This window comes from Mytilus edulis, chromosome 6 (assembly GCF_963676685.1).
Source record: "Mytilus edulis chromosome 6, xbMytEdul2.2, whole genome shotgun sequence".
NCBI lineage: Eukaryota > Metazoa > Mollusca > Bivalvia > Mytilida > Mytilidae > Mytilus > Mytilus edulis.
The window spans coordinates 37177116-37199433 of NC_092349.1; the positions used below are offsets into that span (position 1 = coordinate 37177116).

At 31.6% G+C, this 22318-nt stretch overlaps 2 protein-coding genes across 2 annotated transcripts; one reads left to right on the plus strand and one right to left on the minus strand.

Annotated features, from left to right (window-relative positions):
* Positions 1–1032: 1032 nt before the first annotated feature.
* LOC139527605 (uncharacterized) lies at positions 1033–15374 on the minus strand. Its single transcript, XM_071323135.1, has 8 exons — positions 15164–15374; positions 11028–11252; positions 10219–10310; positions 6308–6372; positions 5431–5545; positions 4763–4821; positions 3906–4033; positions 1033–2882 (listed from the first exon to the last, which is right to left on the minus strand). Exons 1-8 carry the CDS (start codon positions 15323–15325, stop codon positions 2583–2585), a joined length of 1146 nt encoding a protein of 381 aa, XP_071179236.1. The 5' UTR covers positions 15326–15374; the 3' UTR covers positions 1033–2582.
* Positions 15375–18413: 3039 nt separating this feature from the next.
* On the plus strand, positions 18414–18977 carry LOC139526377 (probable serine/threonine-protein kinase fhkB). The gene has a single exon (XM_071321516.1). It carries the CDS (start codon positions 18414–18416, stop codon positions 18975–18977), a length of 564 nt encoding a protein of 187 aa, XP_071177617.1.
* Positions 18978–22318: the final 3341 nt, after the last annotated feature.

Sequence of the window (22318 nt, forward strand, 5' to 3'; positions counted from 1 at the left end):
GCCAGTAAGATGAAAAAGTCTATTATAAGCGTTTCACTCTGATATATTATAAGTATTGCTCCAATTTCTTATTCATGCAAAAAAAAGCATTTTAACATATTCACATTTTTTCAAACTGAATCACAAATCATAAGGAATGTAAAAACACATGCTGAAATATCTCGCCTTCTTTACTAACTATTGATAGTCCTAAATATAAAGCTGCATTGCAACTGTCAGTCTGTCAAATATACCTAACATTAACCAAGAAAACTGAACATTGATCAATGAACCATGAAAATGAGGTGGACAGATGAACCAATGCCAGACAGGAATGAACAGCTAAGAATTCTTCAATACAACAAGTATAGATGACCATTGCTTATAAGAAAACCAAACCAACACACAAAAACTTAACACTGAGCAATGAATCATGAAAATGAGGTCAACTTCAAATAAAACCTACTCAACTGACATATACCTCATAAAATATTTCCATACACCAAATATAGTTGACCTATTGCATACAGTATTAGAAAAAAGACCAAAACTTAAAAACTTAACTTTGACCACTGAACCATGAACCAGTCCTTCTATACACCGAATATACTTGACCTATTGCTTATTGTATCTGCCATATGGACTTGACCACCGAAACTTAACCTTGTTCACTGATTCATGAAATGACGTCAAGGTCAAGTGAAAACTGTCTGACAGGCATGAGGACCTTGCAAGGTATGCACATACCAAATATAGTTACCCTTTTACTTATAATAAGAGAGAATTTAACATTACAAAAAATCTAAACTTTTTTGTTCAAGTAGTCACTGACCGATGAAAATGAGGTCAAGGACATTAGACATGTGAATGACGAAAACTTCATAACCTGAGGCATCCATTTACAAAGTAGGAAGCATCCAGGTCTTCCACGTTCTAAAATATAAAGCTTTAAAGAAGTTAGCTAAAGCTGTAGCCGCCGCCGGATTACTTTCTCTATGTTGAGCTTTCTGCAACAAAAGTGGCAGGGTCGACAAAAAACAAAACAAAACAACAGAAAAAACATATAATTTAAGCAAAATTAAGACACCCATATAATCTGAGATCATAAATAAGGAATAAAGCAAATTAATCTTCCTAAAATCTTAAAATCACAATAAGCAAAATGTAGATCTTATTCTAATATTAAATAACAGTTCATATACATGTTATTTTCTTTTCTAACAATGATAATCTTGAAATAAGAATTGGCGACATGCAGATCTGAAAGCATGAGTCAAATAAATGTAAACAATTTAGACAAAACAAAACAAAAATATTATAACAAATAAAGAATAAAAAAATGCAGTATGCCATTAAAATAGAAAAATAAAAGAAAAACACTGTTTTCTTATATTTAAATATAGGGATATTTATTAAATTACAACCAGCAGTGTATATTCTAATTCATAATGACTTTTTTATGAAACAGAGATGAACAAACAAAAATATTATATAAATTGTATAATTCTCAAAAAACAATATTTATAAGGTACATCTAAAACCCTGGTTCATGAAAGCAATACGTGTTGTCTTGATTTCATTCATGTCATTGTCTAATAAATAAATTTGGTATATTAACCATGTTTCTGATTGGATAAAAGTATTACTTTTATTTTCAATGTTGTCATTTTTTATGGTGACACACCCACTTTTACTGAAACTAATTTTTTCATTGATTCGATATTTTTTTTACTTGATATTGTCATAAACCCTTTATAATCTGCAAATTGTGTATTTGCCTTATTTTCAGTACTTTGAGCAAAGGACAATAAAATAAAACAATGTATATTTCAGATGAAAATATCATAACAAAAAAACTGCTAACACTATCAGCGTTTAGAAACCCATAAACTAGTGTGAAAGAAACAATGGATTCAACCTTCATATGCATATTGAAATTTTTTAAAATATGAAATGGAGCACATGCAGCTGTAACATGAAGTAACTTTATAATTGTCATTGATCACTCCATACTGGAGTTTCTGCACAACATGTGAAATATTGCCTTATATTTTCAATTCAAGTACTACCATGACAGAAATTCCCATTTCTCTAAATAATACTGAATTCTGCATGTAAGAATATACATGATTTACATTCGTTTAAATTTTTTTTGATAAACATGATAAACACCTTTTTTGGTTTAGTTATTTTGATATATTTGAAAATGCATGCAAACACATTGTTTTCTTTAATTTTCATATAAATTTGCCAGTTTTAGAAGAAGAAAAAAGTTACCAACATTGAAAATCCAATACAGCAGCTCCAATTTAAGATCCAAGACAGTGTTTAGAAAAATTGGGAATTTCCACTATTGGAAAGATAGTACAAAATGTAGTAAAACAACCTTTCAAAATATTTATAATCTTCCTAATAAACAATTATATTATTGCTCCATCCTCCATATATTCAGTCTCTTTCTGTTCTGAAAACACATGGTTTAGACCTTACTTTGTCAAACCAGACTCGCACAAATATCAATCACTCTATACAGAGCTTATGGCTTACTTGCTGTTTCCGGTCATTAAAACACTTACAGGACTCAAGACATCCTCTTAATTTTTTCACAAAGAGGATGAGAACCATTCGCTCCATGTCCAATCATCTGAGTAGTACAATCTCCAAATATAAAATATATTTACCACAATAATTTGTATAACCCTGCTAAATACTATGTCTTTTGGATAAAAGTCACTGATGTATGTAAATGGCCACGCTGACACGGTAGAAATTCCTCGTGTTTCGTAGAAAAGATTGACTGTCATTTGAGTAAACATAAATATTACTGAGAGTTTTATAGTCAATGGAGATCTGTAAAGCTGAGATAATATTTCTTCATCAAATTCTTCCATGATGTCTTCATCCTACAAATAAAAATGTCAATTAATAGAAGTAAAATCTACTGCATTTTGGGTAATATTTTTAAAAGTGTACATCAAACTTTCGCTTACAATGTTCTGTAGATTAAAATAGATGTATGACGAAAGATGCTGTTTATTTCATTTAGGATACACACAATAAAATTACTCAGGCCTTTGACTTTCAAAAATATTTGTTTCTCTTCAAAATTAATATTTGGAGAAACAGTTTATATGTGGTTCTTCCAAGTCAGGCGCATGTTATACAGTGGTTGTCATGTGTTGCTGTAATGCAGTTTAGGAGCAGTTCCTGCTACAAACGTGGGACATAAGGGAAAACAGAAGGACAGACAGACAAACAGACAATATTTACCACCTTTTTTGAAAGAGGGGTTATAATGATAATTATAAGGAAAATCTTCACCCTCAAACTGAATTTCATTTACAAGGAAATAAGACTTTTGTTTCAAATTTGAATTGTCTCCCCTAGACTAGCCATGACATAATTTTTTTGATTTTAATATTTGACTCATAAAACTACTTTCACTCCAATAATGCATTAAATTGATTAAATGATGTAAAAAATAATAGCTCACTTGACAGTATTCAACAAGGAGCAAAAGAAGGAGAAATGCCTGTACCAAGTCAGGAGTATGACATTTGTCTTCCATTCATTTGATGTGTTTGAGCTTTTGCATATGCCATTTGATAAACGATTTTTTGTTATGAAATTTCCTCAGAGTTTGTTATTTTTGTTATTTTACTTTTCACTTGTTTTGTTCAAACAACAGCCTATAATTTACAGAATATTATTTTTAATTGCGATAATTTGTACATGTCAGGGCAATAACTATACATGTGACTGTGTGATTATGGTAAAGAACTGTCTTTATGAATAGAAAACAGATGTTTTGAGTTATGATGAATTTTTTTAAAGTGCTGTTACCAATAATATCAAGCATAATAAAATCAACATTTTTTATATTAATGCAGTAAACATGGTAATTTTTGTAAATAAAATATACTTACATCATGGACAAATTTATCATATACTTTTTCTATTATATATAAAATACTATATAATCTTATTCCTAGAGTTACCAAGAAAAACGGTCGTAAAAACTTCATAAGAAATTCCAAAGCAAGGCCTGCATTATCTGAAATAGAGGAATATTATCAAAAGTTATTTTTCTTAAGTTTTAAAAAATTCAAAATAAACATTTGGCTTTCAGCACCGTGTTTTTAATTAAAAAAGTGAAGCCCAAAGGTGACCCAAGATTGGAGTACTTGAAAAACAGGTTCAACCTTACTGTGTTAACATGCTTGTCTCAAATCTGGAAATGTATGCTTGTCATATGGTTGATGCAGTTTTCCCCTTATTAAACAACAGTAACTTTATACATCACAAGCTTTTAAATTATTGGGTTTGAGTGTTCCTGATGTAGGTAAATCCAAAAAAATGCTTCAAATTAAATTAAGTTTGTAAATGTATTACATTGATTTAACAACTTATATCTATTTCTTATATATTGGTATGCATATCTAATTATTGTAATAATTTCATCAATTTACTAGCATGAATAAAAGGATAAAAAGAAATGTCTCAGTCAGACGACAACTCTATTCATCAAAAGTTAAAAATATCACAAAAGACATCTTTAACAATAGATAGATATAGCTACACATCAGAGCCAGTTTAGAAAAATAGTTCATACATTTACTCTAATTAACAAAAAAAACCATAAATATATGACATAAGTCTTATTAAAGACAACAACAAACAAGGTTCCTAACTTGGAACAAGATCTTAAGATTTCCATCTTTGTTCTTCTAATCTCAATCAGTGGAAACACAGACTAATTATTCATATTGATATAAAGACTTACCCATTGTACTGTTGAGTATGTAGAATCCAATACTATATAATGATTTTCTACTGTCATATCTAAAGAAAAAAGAAAATATTTTCTTCAATTTTGGTTGTGTCACAAAACAAGCAAATATTTATAGGTCTAGATTTTTCAATGAGCAAACATTAAAGATAATGAAGTAGAAAAAAACATGACATCTGCAATAAATCAGGCTCCCTATCTTTTAAAGAAATTTAAAAAATAAGTAAAGATTTCCAAAAATTTGAAAAAATCATGCAGTTGTCTCCCATGGACCATTACCAAATTAACAACAAGCAAGTGTGGATTTCTTTTAATCAATACAATAGAAGAAAATGATGGATATTTTGGTAATTTTAAGACTTATTCGAATAAATAAAGTCTTTGGCATTATTTTTCACTGTATCTGCAGTTGTGTAAATGTTGTGTGCTATAGCTATAATTAATTTTTGTTTTTTTGCAAAGTGGCTAGGCACAATGTCACTTTTAATTTTGTATTCATAAATACATTTTATATTCTGTAAGTAACAATATATTTTATGACAATAAATTAATATCAGTGATAAATTAAAAAAATATTCTTCATTAGAATTGCTGTTGATGAAAAACTTAAAAAAAACAATTTTAAAATACATTATAAGGGGAGATAACTGTTGTTGACTCACTGCAGCCAGGTATCTGGTGTACGTAGTGGATGATTAATCAATGAAGTCTCTTCCTTCATTGCATACAATACAGATATAGAACATAGTGTTGAAAAGGCAACATCACACAGAAATCCTAAAACACATAAAATATATGATAAATAAAAAAAAATATGGTATTATATGTCAGATAATGTTATATTTAATAAAGAGAAAACCTGGTCTGAAAGAAAATCTACCAATTACCACTCATATATCGATTTACTTCAGGATGTCTTACGATAACTACAGTTTGATTCAACATCTTGTAAATAGACTGTGGGAAATGTTATTTAAGGATATGTAACTGTCTAATTTAAAATGTTCTTTTTATAACCATGATAGCCATGTTTATTTGCTGAAAATGTGGACAACACACATGGTAATATTTTCTCATGTTGAAATGAATAAATGCATATAAACATTAATCTTTAAAATGATGTTCTGTCTAATCTAGTGAAACTTCTGTTTTCCCAAGATAACTCTTGATGTATCTTTTTTTTCTAACTAAGCTAGTGTTCATAGCATTATTTATATTGCCCATTTGGTAGCCTGTACCAGTTTTTGATTGTTGTTGTTTAGCTTTGCACATTGTATATATCTTCTTTCTCAGGAGGAATCAGTTGATTGAAGTTTTTGGTACTGTCCAGCTTTTTTTGTGACTGGACTAATTCAGTAACAGCCAGTTAAATTTAAGGGAATTCAAGATTTTGAAATTCAATAATATCTTTACATGAAAAAGGTCACATTTTTTCTTGGTAATTCCAGATTTTGTGTTTACTTCAGTGTGAATTCACAATAACCTCCCCCCTGGTTGTTGTGCTTACTTTAAATTCCAATATTAACTAGAATTATTTACCTTCTTGTGACATCCACATCATGTTGTGCATTGTAAGACAGAGAATCAAAACAACAAATAACAACCTGAAAATATACAAAAACTAACTTGTTAATCAACAGAAACTTACTTAACATTAAGGTATACATACATTTTGTTATAACTATTCTAAATATCACTATAACAATGTTAATCTTCAAATTTGCAGAAGCAAATTTTTTTTCTTCCCTTGTCAGGATTCAATTGTATGCTATTGAGATATTGAGATAACACCACCTGCACTGTGTTCATTGCTGTAGATCAATTGCCAACCTAGAGGGAACTGGTCAATTGGTCTAGAGCAATGGACACAGTGCAGACTGATTTGTCTTGATTTCTCAACAACATGAGCTATAATCCTGGTGAGGGAAGAACAAAAATTTGCCTCCAAAAATTTGTGGGGAAGCAAATTTGCAGATTTATCATATATGTGCTAAAATTCAGAATATAATATGTGCTTCCAGCTGTGTATCAACTTCACTGGCTATTCAATGAATGAATCTGTCGTAGAGTTGTCCCCTGTTTAGAACAACACATGAAATAAGTTCTATATATTAGACTAGAGGCTCTAAAGAGCCTGTGTCGCTCACCTTGGTATATGTGAATTAAACAAAGGAAGCAGACAGTTCATGACAAAATTGTGTTTAGGTGATTGTGATGTGTTTGTACATCTTACTTTACTGAACATTCTGGCTGCTTACAATTATCTCTATCTATAATGAACTTGTCTAATAGGACAAATAAGTTCATTCAAATACTGAAGCGAGGGTGGGTATGCCGTATGTGTGGCTGTTCTTTTTTACTACTTGTTAGATAAAGCTCAAATATTCTCATAAATCTTCAGCTTGCATTGATGTTTTTGTTAAAAACCACTAGTAAAAATATTTTTAATTCACAAACCCAATATTTCCGATTTTTAATTTACATGTTTTCTCGTAAACTACCATCAAAATCAAAATTGACATTTCGTAACGAAGGAGCTGCCATGTTGGCAAATGGTTGACTCGCTGAAAATAGAAAACAAAACAAAACCTATCTCAGAATTCCATTTTAATACAATATTATACAAACTTCGATGGTTCCAAAAAAGTTTATATTATTGTGACATTGACTAAATATTGTTTTTATACTGCAAATTAAATTAGTATATTGATAGCTTTTAAAATCGTAACATAAAAATATCAAGCTTATTTTCACCCCTGATTGTAGAGAAAGTGTTCCATGATGAAATTGATATTGCACAAAATATAGCTGTGATACTATATTTAGGAAATAAACAAAACTAGTTGCAATATATTAATTCTTTTTATTATGCACCCGAATAAGAATAAAAGTTCTTTTGTCTTTGTTTTATCAAAATTTCTAATACAATAAAATTGGCAAAGCGTTTGCAAAGTAGGTTTCAAATACATGTGGATTTACGTGGGAGGTATATTGTAACATCTATTATTATGTATATCTCTGAGTCTGCGCTAAGTATAGATATATCGAGATTTTTCACACAGTGTTGTTTACAAGGCGAAAGAAGCATATCATATTAGAATTGACTATAAAGGTCAATAAATCCTAAAGGGGTAACTGACCATTTTGGTCATGTTGACTTATTTGTAAATCTGACTTTGATGAACATTATTGCTGTTTACACTTTAACTCCATCTATAATAATATTCAAGATAATAACCAAAAACAGTAAAATTTCCTTAAAATTACCAATTTTGAGGCAGCAACCCAACAATGGGTTGTCTGATTCATCTAAAAATTTCAGGGCAGATATATCTTGACCTGATAAACAATTTTACCCCCATGTCAGATTTGCTCTTAATGCTTTGGTTTTTGAGTAATAAGCCAAAAACTGCATTTTACCCCTATGATTTATTTTTAGCCATGGTAGCCATCTTGGTTGGTTGGCCAGGTCAAAAAACACAATTTTAAAACTAGATACATCAATGATGATTGTGGCCAAGTTTGGATTAATTTAGCCCAGTAGTTTAAGAGGAGAAGATTTTTTGTAAGAGTTACAAAAACGGACGACGACGACGCCAAGTGATGAGAAAAGCTCACTTGGCCTTTTAGGCCAGGTGAGCTTATAAACAGCAAACATGTATGAATTAGATAAAATAATTCTTCTCATCATCTGAATGCAGTACACATAAACAGATTGAGTAAAACAATCATTATTTTTCTAGTGTAGTCATTCACTGTAAATCAGGGCAATTGTGTTAATCTATTTGTAGAATAATTATGTAAAGTTATTTCATCATGTTTATTGTGAATCACTTTATCCTTCAACATTGACTGTGAAAAATGGCTGCCACTGTGTGCAATGTAGAGGCATGATTCAAGCAGTGCTCATGCCAGCAAAGTTTTTAAAACACTTTTTATTTTTTTTTTATATCAATTCACTTCCTTCAAGTTTAATGGTTATTTAGAGAACTATCAGTACCACACTTATGTACAACAAATTTTGTTTTTAAGTTTAATAAAGCTCAGATCAGGTGTCAATAATCTTTTGTCAGGTGACATTTAAATCATGTAGGTGCGTTCCCTACACATATGTTATACCCACTGTCTCAAGACAAAGGACATATTTATCATATGTAGAAAAATGTGGATCATACTTGAAAGATTTAAAAGATGAATACAACATATAGATATTGCAATTTTCTAATATTTTAAATTACTTAATAAACTGTCATCACAGAGATATGTCTCGATTTTTTGTAATCCCGATAATGCAAATGTTAAAACTAAAATAGCAACACCTTAACATGTATGTTTTGCAAATATTCAAAGTCAATGAACCATAACTGAAGGTTCATGGTTAAATTATCTCCATGTGCATGATGTGTATACTAAATACCAATTATGCACATGGTGATTTTTTAGCCATGAACCTTCAGTTATGGTTCATTGACTTTGAATAGTTACTTATCATAAGTGGTTTCCTTTAAACAAACTAGTACATGTAAACTAAGTAAAATTGCAAAGTTATAAACCCTTACTGAGGGAGCAGAGTCAAATACTGTGAACCAACTTATTTTCGCGAATATGTAAACCTTAGATCTTTCCTTATTAAACTTCATCAAGTAGATCCGAAAGTCGCGAAGTTAAATAGCCCTGAAGTGGCCAAGAAAGGGTAAAACGTGAAATAAAGTATCCGCGAAAATAAGTTGGTTTACAGAAATCTTCATGGAAATGAGATATGCCAATGCTAATACAACTGCATACCAAATATCAATGACCTACCACCAGTGATTCCCCATAAACCAACATAATCACAAACTGATATATGAAAACTAAGCAAAAGTTCTGAAGTCAATAGACCATGACTGAGAGGTAGGTGTCAAATAATCTTCACAGAAATGAGATATGCCAATACTAATACAAATGCATACCAATTATCATTTACTTACCACTAGTGGTTCCCCATAAAGTTAAAACTGACTTAATCATAAACTAATACATGAAAAATAAGCAAAATTTCAAAGTCAAAAGACCATAACTGAGGGGGCAAGGCCTAATAATCTGCATGGTAATGAGATGTGCCTATATTAATACAACGGCATACCAAATATCTTTTACCTACCACTATTGGTTCACCATAAACTAGACCTAATCACGAACTAATTCATTGTTCATGCCGCCGTCGCCGCTGCCAGAAACTGCATACCTATGTCTGGCTTTTTGACTCCACCAAGCGAGACAAAAACAGTAAAAAGTTTCACCTGTGTTACAATTACCTTACAAACTTTAAGCATTTTGACACAGTTGACAACAAAATTGCTTTAGTTTTGCTTCACTTATTTTCCTTACAGACCTAACTCCATTACAATAAATGTACAAAAATATCTCCCTTAATATGCTATTATCCTACTTATTCAAAACACACTTACAGCATTTGACCTTTGGTACCTTCTAGATAAATGTCCCATGAAGCTGAAGCTGTCAGTGCATAACACAAGGAAGAAAAACCTATCGTCAGGATCTACAATAAAAGAAATAGAGATTAACTCATGTTAACAAAGACAAAATGAAAATTATCATGTTTATATGTATACATCTATATATTTGTAGATGAAAGCCAAATTTCCAAAATAAATAAAAAAGTGAATATCACCATTTCAGGCTCAATAACTCCATGAACATGATGAAGAAGGGTTGTCAAATAAAATATTTGCCACTCAATGTTAAACAACCATTACTCAATCAGTCTGGTATAACATTTATTTATTTACAATCTCATTCCCTTTTCACTAATGTGACCTACAGAGTTACTATTTACCAGGTTTGTAATAACATGAACAACACTACAGGTGGCACATGAGGAACAGGAGCACCTGAGATCCCTCAAAAGACCCAGTTTTTAGTGGGGTTTGTGTTGCTTAGTCTAAATTAGTTATCTATCTTGTGTTTTTAGTACTATTGTTTATAGATACATTTATAAGAAGATGTGGTATGAGTGCTAATAAGACAACTCACCATCTAAGTCACAATTTTTTGTCTGTTTGTTTTTTTGTTTTTTATGTTTTTTAGCCAATGGCTTTGTCAGTTTATGGTACTTTTCGCCACTCTTTTTATACAATGTATTCCAACAGGTATAACTTGAATTTATGTGAATGAGAATGTAAATAGAACTTTACAAGTAATGAACAGCCTTTTTTTTACCTGTACTTAGTTACAAGTAATCAACAGGCTTATTTACCTTCCATACATTAGAATCATCTTCTTCCATCTTTTCAATCACTCTCTGACTACAATGCATCACAAAGTTCAAGGCCAAAACAATCTCTGCTATCATAAGTGCTGGCTCTGTTACCCATAGTACTTTATCATAGAGCCATACTAAAGGGTAGGGTACCAGATTTATTGGAAGATATATCAATGTCAATACCAACAGACTTAGATTCAAGTATGGCAATATGTAACGCTGAAAAATAACATGAATAATAAAGCAAGGATGTGGCATAATATGGAATGTTTGAAAAATTTTGGGCCAACATCTGTAGTTTTGGTAAAACAAACTATGAACAATTTGAGTAAGTTTATAAGTATATTTTATTATATAGATTAGACCCACCGTTGGTTTTCCCGTTTGAATGGTTTTACACTAGTAATTTTGGGGCTCTTTATAGCTTGTTGTTCAGTGTGAGCCAAGGCTCTGTGTTGAAGGCCATACATTGACCTATAATGGTTTACTTTTTTTAAATTGTTATTTGGATGGAGAGTTGTCTCATTGGCACTCACACCACATCTTCCTTTATCTAATTAATAAATGTACAAAATTGAAATCATTGAATGATTTTTCTTGAACTTGTGTTTTATCTTAGGGTCAGGACGAATTAATTTTTATTTTGTAAACATGGTACATTTGTTAATAGCCTTTTCCAGTAATATCTCACTGTCATGACTATAGTGAACTAATAATATAATATGTTTCATTCAAATATATATTTTTTGTATTTACTTTTTGACATAAAACAAAACAAAATGCAAAACATATGTTGTCCTATGAAATATTGCCCCCTCAACCCAACACAATATTTTATGACTATAATAACTTAAATAATGATTTTTTTTTTATATACAGACAATATTTCATAGATTAAAAGTATGAACTGGGTGGTTATCCACATATATATATTGTACCATGTTTATATTGATATGATGGATTATTATGAAATTTTGTCGAGTTGTTTTTTATTTTGTTTACATCTGTCTTTAACTATTGAATGCTGTTTTTGCATTTATCAAGTTTGTTTCGGAAAGTTCCCGATTTTTTTTCAATTGCTAATTTATTTAATTTGCATGTCATTTCCACTTCATGTGTAACGACACTCATGTTGTTTACTGTGTTAGCTTATTTTTTGGAGTTTTCTCGCAAAGAATAAATTTGATTCTGAAAGTTCCATAACCTCTCATTGTTTTTTCTGGTTAGAGCTAAGCAGTTGTTTATTTTCTCGTACTAATACAGAGCCGGTCATATAAAGACATTTGATTTCTTGTGTAGAGTGTAGTCACCTTTCAATGTATTAGACCCAAAAAATATAGGTCTGTTTCCTGTTGCCTGACAAACCTGGACTCAAACCCCAGACCCTGGTTTTTTTTTTAAATTCAGGGAAAAAAAAGGACTGCTCCCAGCACAAATGTGCTACAACTAAGGTTTAAAAAATGTTGGCACTGGGAGAAGTCAATCATTAATAAAAGCTTCTTTATAGAGATTAACACACTTTTGGGTACAGGAACCAAACCAAACATGACATTGAACCAACTGCAAATCTGACAGGGAGTGCAAAAACAAAAAACAAAAAATAATAATGAAAAAAAATAATCCCTACCTACCGACCTGGATTTATTTGTCTTGGCAACAGGAAACAGGCATATATTTTTTTCTCTTTCTACATGTTCTATGCACAAGAGAGTATCTTTGAAACACAAGTTTTGAGAGAATTAGTGTGCTGTAGACATTTTTTGGGGCATAAGTATTAAGAGTTAATTTTAAATCTTCTGTATATATCAGGCCGTGTTCACACCAAACGCTGTGTACAGTAAACATGTTTACAATTAGTTTAATGTAATGGACACTGGTTTCACATTAAATTTGTTCACATCTATACACCTTGTTTAATTACATGTACCTGTACATGTACATAAGATTTGTTCACACTTGTAAACTATATGTCATTTAAATGTTCATTACGTAGAACCGAACGCAAAGTTTTCGGACAACTTTTCTAGCAGTAAGGGAACAACCATTTGACTTCAAAAAGGGGGGATGGAAATATTTTGATCCCCAATTGGATAAAAATAATCTGATCATACAGATGATAAAAATAAATATTCTGAATCAAGAGTTTCCCCATACATTATAGTGTTAAATATTTTCAGATTTTTTTTTAAACGTTCGCAGATATCGCCACCCCCCCCCCCCCACCCCCCCCCCCACACCCATTTTGAAGTTAAGTGGTTGCTCCTTTATAAAATAAAATTGAGAATGGAAATGGGGAATGTCCTTTTGATGATTTGCATTAGTTTAAATAAACTAAAGATGTCTCGATTGCGCATTAGAAAATGTAGGTAGGCTGCAGCAGCGTGCTTACAGACGAATACAGAGATATTAGGGATCACTACATTTTTATCTTTTCTGTTTGTTTCAAATGGTATTTCTTCTCTAAGGAGTATTTGGCAAAGGGAGATAGTAATGATTTTTTTTTATTTTAAGTGTTATTTAACGAATCTGAGATACTAGACAAACAATCATTTACCTCACACAATTTTTAGTCATGCATTTGTGAGTGAATCGTTGTTTGAGTAAAAACCAGTGGCGAATATTTCTATGTACGTCAAATTGATTCCTGAAGACCTTTTCAAATGAATAAGGCAGAAACTATTAAATTTTCGTAAAGGGGGGTAATAGATTTTTTCATGACAAATTTTGGTGATGCTGCTTTGAGTCTTGATCAGGGGTTAATAAAGTATGTTATTTAAAAAATATAAAATAAACATAATATACATTTTAGACAACAATTTTTGTAAAGAACTTTATTAATAATTGTTGAAATTATCAATTTTAATCAAAAAAAGTTTCCTCCTTAAATATAAACACGGTTAAAATAATGTCCTACATGTAAATGCCTAGTTTTGTGTACACTTAACCTACACATGTACACAAGGCCTACATTGAGTATCGACTGTGTGTAGACAAATCATGATTTAAACTACATGTAAACATCGAGTTTTATCAATGGGAACACAATTCTGTTTAGTTTACGTGAGAGTTACACTAACACAACACCGAATTTAGGTCAATGTGAACACAGCCTCAGATGCTAAATATTTAATGCATTACAATCACTACCAAGTTTGTTTTCAACTGATCCACTGTAAGCAGTCAGGGGTGCTACTTAAACAAGTGATTTCATTATCACCTATTACAGTGATTTGATAAATTCAGTTATCACCTATTTAAGTGATTTTTGGTGTTTCCTTTGATCTTCAAATGCTAATTTCATTGATTTTCCATATTTTTACAAACTTTTCTATAATTTTCCTACATAGATCAATTATCCCTTTTTCTTTGGATATTAACTTCACCAGTGCGCTTGGGCAGTAAGTTAGTGCGCAAAAGCTTTTAAAAGAACCTTTGGGAATTGTTCTGTAATCAAGGATTTGTATAGTCCTTGCTGTAATCAAATATATAAATGCATACATTTTGCCAACGTTAACAAATTCGTTAACAGGAAGTTAACGAATTTGTTAACTATTGACAATTCAATTAACTAAGCAAATTTTATGAGTTGTTTCTAAAGAAATTCGATTCTAATCTTATTTTAAGAATTTATCTTATGTTATATTCACAAAAACAATAGTTTTATATGCATATAGCATTGGTTCTATTGGTGCTAACAAATTTGTTAACGTTAACAATTCGTATACGTTAACAAATTTGTACCTTTCCCGAACTGAGTTTGTCTTTGTGACGACAGAAAATCATCAAAAGGATCAAATTGGCTATCTCTAAAACTCGAGTGAACAAGTTAATTTCTGGGTCTAAGATCTGTTAGATCATTCATGATACATTTGTATATAAGACATGTAGTTAGATGCTGAAAACTGTGACAGTGATCCGATTTTGAAAATCAATACATGTTTATGAAGAAATATCTGTATATGCATGATATGTATTGAAATTCTTTTTTATCTGACAATATTGTGTTGTTGAATTTATTGAATGATCTCATCAAGTTCTTGATCTTTGAAGATATATGAAAACTATGCAAGTATTCATTCAGTGATAATATTTTGTGTACACATGTTATGATGCAGGTAACCGGTTCTTACCAAAAAGTTCGGACCATACTGAGTTATCAATGCATACGCATAAAACAGGATTGACACGCGTAAAATAAGGTCAATTCCACAAAATGATCCGTAAACGGGTACCGTGACAACACATATATATGGGAGAACATCCACTAAACATCCTAACAAAGGAAAACACATATTGTTGTCACTCAAATATTCAGCGCTCTTTACAACAATACACTTCCGGGAAAATTAAACATGTAATTTTAGAAACGAATTCGGAATTGCAAATACGGATCGTAGTATATGACTATTCCCGAAGTTCCTATTTTGTTATCCAGTTGCCATTGAGGATACCTCTCTGAACATTCTTTTATATGCAGATGATATAGTTTGACTATCTGAAAGCAAGGAGGGTCTACAAAAATCTCTTGATATTTTACATGAATATAGTTCAACATGGAAACTACAAATTAATACTGATAAATCAAAAATTATGATATATAATTCTAATGGCAAGACATTGTTAAACCATTTTACTTATGATAATGCATATCTTGAAACGGTAACAAATTATTGCTACTCGGGTATTGTTTTTAAGTATAATGGCAATTTTTGCCTTGCTGTGAATACTGTAATGGAAAAAGCCAGGAAGGCAGATTATAAGATAAAGAAAACTATATAGGGCTCAACAACCCATGTAGACTTCTTGAAAAGTTGTTTGATTGTTTAGTTACTCCCAATTGATTATTCTTACATATTGTAGTGAATTTGGGGGGTGGATTCACATTTTAAAGACTCTGATCCCGTTGAAAAACTTAATGTTAAATTTATCAAAGACATATTAGGGGTTCACTGTAAGGCATCTAAATTAAATGATGGATGTCGAGCCGAATTTAATAGAATTCCCTTAAAAAATAAAATATTATAATAAATATTCAACTACCTGAACCATATACATGTAGTTTCTTCGGAAAATTCTTTGGCATATGATATACTCACTAAATCTGCCACGGTAGATTCAAACTATTGGGTCATAAAGGTCAAGAGTCTTTTGAATGGACTTGGAATGTCTTATATCATCAATAACTTTAATTATGTTAAAGGTAATTGAAATTCTATTAAACAAAGAATTAATGACCAATGTTTGCAAGTTCAAAATGTAAATATATTTGAATAAAAAAAGTTAGACTTTTTCAAGAGTGTCTACATAACGGGCCAAAGACCACCCTATGTTGATATATTAAAAAAAACCCAGAAATGACAGAGCTGCAATATGCAAGATCCGTATTTATAAGCACTCATATGCTGATGATTGAAAGAGGGAGACATCTAAATATTCCCAGAAATGAGAGATCCTGCTTATGTTATTCTGGTCAAATTGAAAAAGAAAAATATCTTCTTTTACATTGTGAAAAATACTCAACTAAAAGGGCCATATTTTACCAAAAAAGTTTCCAATAAAATCGTTGATCCTACAAAATTTCAAAAACATGAAAATAATATAATCTTTACACAATCCTAAAATTGACTTCCTCTTTAATTTCAGACCGTTTGAACCTGCGTAAAGCAGAACAAACTCTATAAAATTGTCAATATGTCTAATTCATAAGCATTGTTTATAATATTACATATCAATATAGTCATTATTTGCAATATTTATTATGTTTGACCAACTATTTGTATTTATTAACCAATTTAGTACATTATTGCCAAAAATGACTGTTTATTAAAAATTACATATTTTCTGTAATGGCCCTGTTTTTCTGTAATGGCCCTGTTTTTTTCTGTAATGGCCCTGTTTTTCTGTAATGGCCCTGTTTTTTCTGTAATGGCCCTGTTTTTTCTGTAATGGCCCTGTATTGATGCCTAGTTTGTCTGTATTAAGCCCAGTTAGGGTTTTTAATAAAATTAAGTTGTACAGAGTATTATACCTTTTTGTATTTTATTTAATCTAGTAACCAGCAAACAACATTAAAGAACCATATAAAGGGATCACTGTTAATCCTGTTTTTCAACACATAACTTCATTCAACTTAATATCTTGGATGTTTGGTATATTTTAAGCTTTATCATGGTGAAGTACAAATATTTTTTTTCGAACAAAACTATCATTAAAAGAGTAAGAGAGTACATCAAGTTTGCAGCAACACATACACTTTTGTTCAGTTGGTTAATAAATGTATTAAAAAATGGGTGTTTTTATAATGGCCCTGTTATATGTCCTCGGTCAGTAATAATGGCCTCTGATGTTTGTAATGGCCCTCGGCGTTGCATCGGGCCATTACAGACTTCCTCGACCATTATTACAGACCTTGGACATATAACAGGGCCATTATAAAAACACCCATTCATTAATACTATAGTAATTGATATACCACGAGCCTTAAACATTTATTGTTGATGAGTAAAATAAAGTAAAGTAAAGGAAAGTAAAGTAGTAAAGTAAAGTAAAGTAAAGTAAAGTAAAGTAAAGTAAAGTAAAGTAAAGTAAAGTAATTCTACTTCTATGTGGTTCATCTGCAGTCAGAAATTCCATATCGCAAATTACTGTGCGCGTGTGTCAACCAGTACATGCCAAGTTAAAAATAACAAACTTTGTGTATTTACAGGAACAAAAACAAATAAAATTATGTGATGTTTGCAACAACTGTACAGGGTTAACATCAGGTATCAATAGTTACGCCAGGAACTGCCACACACAGACATGGAAGGCGACTGTTGTGGAAGCTTGGATGGCAACTTCAGGTAGTTGGTTTCAGACCATTATTGTTCTTGGGATGAAACTGTATTTATAGGCATCCGTTGAAGTGCTGACTCTGGAAAACCTGCATGTCTCTGTGGTATTGTCGGGTTGTTACAGTTGGTCTCCTGATGTAATCTGGAATAATGACTGATGCTTCTCCATGTAGGATCTTATAAAGGAGTATGAGCCTGGCTCCTTGTCTGCGTGTTGCTAGTGTTGGCCAGCCAAGTGTATGTAGGATGTTGGTTACAGTTCCTGGTTCACGAGAATAAGTTGATGTCACAAATCGGGCCGCTCTTTGTTGTACCATCTCGAGGTCCGAGGACCGTCCCCTGGGGTACACCAGAACGTACTGCTTTCATATCACTCCTTTCACCATCTACACAAACTCGTTGATTTCGTTTGGTAAGCCATGCGCTTATCCAACCAAGAACATCTCCACGGATACCGTAGTTGCTCATTTTCTGCAATAGCCGTTGGTGTGGGACTGTGTCAAATGCCTTGGAAAAATCTAAGACAAGCATATCTATTTGTTTTCTCATGTCCAGAGATCGTGCCACTGATTGTATGGTGTTAGTGAATAGTCAAGTCAAGTCAAGTCAAGTCAAGTCAAGTCAAGTCAAGTCAAGTCAAGTCAAGTCAAGTCAAGTCAAGTCAAGTTTCTGCAATAGACGCTGGTCTGGGACTGTGTCAAATGCCTTGAAAAAATCGAAGACAAGCATATCTATTTGTTTTCTCATGTCCAGAGATCGTGCCACTGATTCTATGGTATTAGTCAAGTCAAGTCAAGTCAAGTCAAGTCAAGTCAAGTCAAGTCAAGTCAAGTCAAGTCAAGTCAAGTCAAGTCGAGTCAAGTCAAGTCAAGTCAAGTCAAGTCGAGTCGAGTCGAGTCGAGTCGAGTCGAGTCGAGTCGAGTCGAGTCAAGTCAAGTCAAGTCAAGTCAAGTCAAGTCAAGTCAAGTCAAGTCAAGTCAAGTCAAGTCAAGTCAAGTCAAGTCAAGTCAAGTCAAGTCGAGTCGAGTCGAGTCGAGTCAAGTCAAGTCAAGTCAAGTCGAGTCAAGTCGAGTCGAGTCGAGTCGAGTCGAGTCGAGTCGAGTCAAGTTAAGTTAAGTTAAGTTAAGTTAAGTTAAGTTAAGTCAAGTCAGGAATAAGGAAGTTCTTATCCATTTGTTTGATGTGTTTGAGCTTTGGATTTTGCTTTTTGTATAGGGACCTTTCGTTTTGAATTTTCCTCAGAGTTAAGTTTTAACGTGAATTTACTCCATACTTTTTTCATTATTTTTTAAAAGATAACTTTATAAACAACATATATCTGCTATTTGATATGCAGGAACTTTCATAATCTAATTGATGTATAAAGATGACACTAGCTATATGATATGAGCTATCATATCTAATGACATCAGAGACAAATACTACACAACACTGTATTATATATCCTTGATGGAATGTTTGACAATTTTTAACTAAAAAAAGAATTCATCATGATTGAATAATGTTAAATGTATGATACATATTAATAATGTTAAATGTATATTACATGTATGGATAATACTAAATGTACGATACATGTTTGGATAATGTTAAATGTACGATACATGTTTAGATAATGTTAAATGCATGATACATGTATGAATAATGTTAAATGTATGATACATGTAAGAATAATGTTGAATATACGATACATGTTAAATAATGTTAAATGTATGATATATGTATGAATAATGCTGAATGTATGATACATGTATGAATAATGTTGAATGTACGATACATGTAAGAATAATGTTGAATGTACGATACATGTATGGATAATGTTAAATGTATGACACATGTATGAATAATGTTGAATGTATGATACTTTTCTAAGAATTGTGACATGTTTGCTTTATCCAGAATTTTGTATACGAAGAAGTATTATTCAAAGAAGGCCATATGCATCACAACAGGTATGACAATTTATAGTTTCTAGTGAAAAATTATCAAATATTATTTTAATCAAACAGGGTAATGTCGCCCAACCAACGAATAAGATAACGGAGAGACACATTTGTCGAATTAAAAATATGCATAGCTAAATACAAAACAAATATGTTATTCTTTGTGAATTTTTTGCTGTATTGTACATGTTGTATGACAAGAAAAAATACAAACACTTGCATCTGTAATTATGATTGGATTAGCTTTGATGGAATAATATATACAGCTAAATGTTCTTATGTTTTTGAACTTTTCTTGAGACTAAATTTATGTGGGGAGTGGTGAATACCTAACTACAGAATATGTTTTGCTATAATTGAAAGTAGTGCATGAGTGATGATCTTCAGTTACTTCTATTGACGGCATTTGGCCTCTGATGAATAAATTCCAGTTTGGCAATCATACCAAGCCTTCTTTTTATATATAAGTCTAATGCACGTCACTGATGAGTCTTTTGTAGACTAAACGGGCGTCTGGCGTATTAAATTATAATCCTGGTACCTTAGAAAACTATATACACAGTAGTGATGTATGTTTCCACAATTTTGGTTTGAATAAATAATCTTTTAATCGAATTTACGTAATGGATTCGTCATAAATGTAAAACACCTGCAATGATGATTGAGTTCGGTATATATCCCTCTTGTAACCGTAGGGAAACAAGTATCTACTCCGACTGTGCTTGTTCATGTCCACATATTTAGTCATGAAATCCTCTATTTATTCCTATATTTCTTTAAAATATAATATGAAGAGAAATGTTATATTTTTCTTCATTTGGTCCTAAATGTACCGTCAGTAGGGCTTGACACCCTATATCGATTGAAATCATTGCTGGGCATTTCACTTCACAAACTTCTAAGTGTCGTTTTATCAGACACACGTAATGCAATAATATAAGATAAGTGACAACAAGAGGGATACATATGTATAGGTGCAACAATGAACTAAACATTGAAATCAATAGAAAATCATCAAAATGACTTAAAGCAAACACGAATTTTTTGTACCGCGTGTTTATACTTATGTGTATGCATATATATAAGATGCAAAAGTAGTGACCAACGTTCAAATATCGTTTTGTTTATTCATTTTAAATGACGAACCGTGACCAATAAAAGAATCTCCAAATGAAATTAAAACTTGTGACTTCAGCGTCTTTTGCTTTAATTCGAACCGAGAAGCATGTGTATGTTTTGCTATCTTGATTAAAACCGGAATAGGCCTCACTAGAGGAGTGAAGAACGAATGCTAGACAAACCACCTTATATTAAATCTCAAATGAGGAAGAAAAGGTGGAAGCTGGCGACAAATTGATACCACTAGACAGATTATCAAAACATGCATGCTCACTCTTTCCAAATACCATCATGCAAGACCAGCATCAGGAAAGGGTCCTTCTATCCATGTACAAGAAGAGATTTGAACACCTTACCTGCCTCGATGACCGTTGCAGAACCTATTGACTCGTTCAAGAGCCTACTACATGAACATTCAATATCAAGTCCTATGCTTTTACTTGTACCATGTATAAATGTTATGTACAACACAATTTTTTTCATTCTTGTTTAAATATTTTTTGTACTTGTGAGGTTTGCAAGCGCGTACCAAACAGTAACAGGATAGTCAATCTAATGACGGTGGCAACTTAGTTGTAGAAGAAAAAGGCCCAACCTTCTTTCTTCTCCTATATTAAGAATGAGCGGGAAACATTATAAACGAAATATTATCGCTGATATGTGCCGTGCAGAAAATTTTACTTTGCTATAACATTTGTTATCTTGTAGTATTGAATCACAAATTAGTGATATGCTTTGTATAGGTGTTCGATTGTCGTTTGATATAAGATTGAACGCATTAAATTGAGCAATTTAAAAAGTATGAAAAGAAAAATACCATACTAACTTAAAACTTAAAACTAAAAACTTAAAATGGGAGTTCATAAACCCTGACAAAATCAAACATCATAACGAATGTAAAACAGCTGTCATACATAATACCAGATAAAGGCATTTAGAAATTGATGGACAAATCCAGTTTATAGTTAGCTAAACCTCCCATACTTTGAATACATCTGAAAGCTGCTCAATCATTAACAACATTAATGATTACATATTTGACTTATCTAGCTCGAAAAGACAAATTTTGCCGTCATTATGGATTCTGGATGATACCGATTCAAAAACCCAAATGAGGAATTTAGAACGGTGTGAGGGAGATAATTGAAAATTACCCTATCTTCTAGATAAATGGAATTCTCACTTCACAATACAGTAATAATTCAGTTTACTATATAGACCTTGTTCTCCATTCATATATTTCTAATTGTAAAAGTCTAGAATTTTTTTTTTTCGCAAATTTAAGGTTGAATCAAGTCGTAACATGCGTATTGTTTTCTTTATATTAATAGAAATATATAAATTGACACATCTTATTTAAATTTGGTGAAAATGTTGGCAAACGATATCT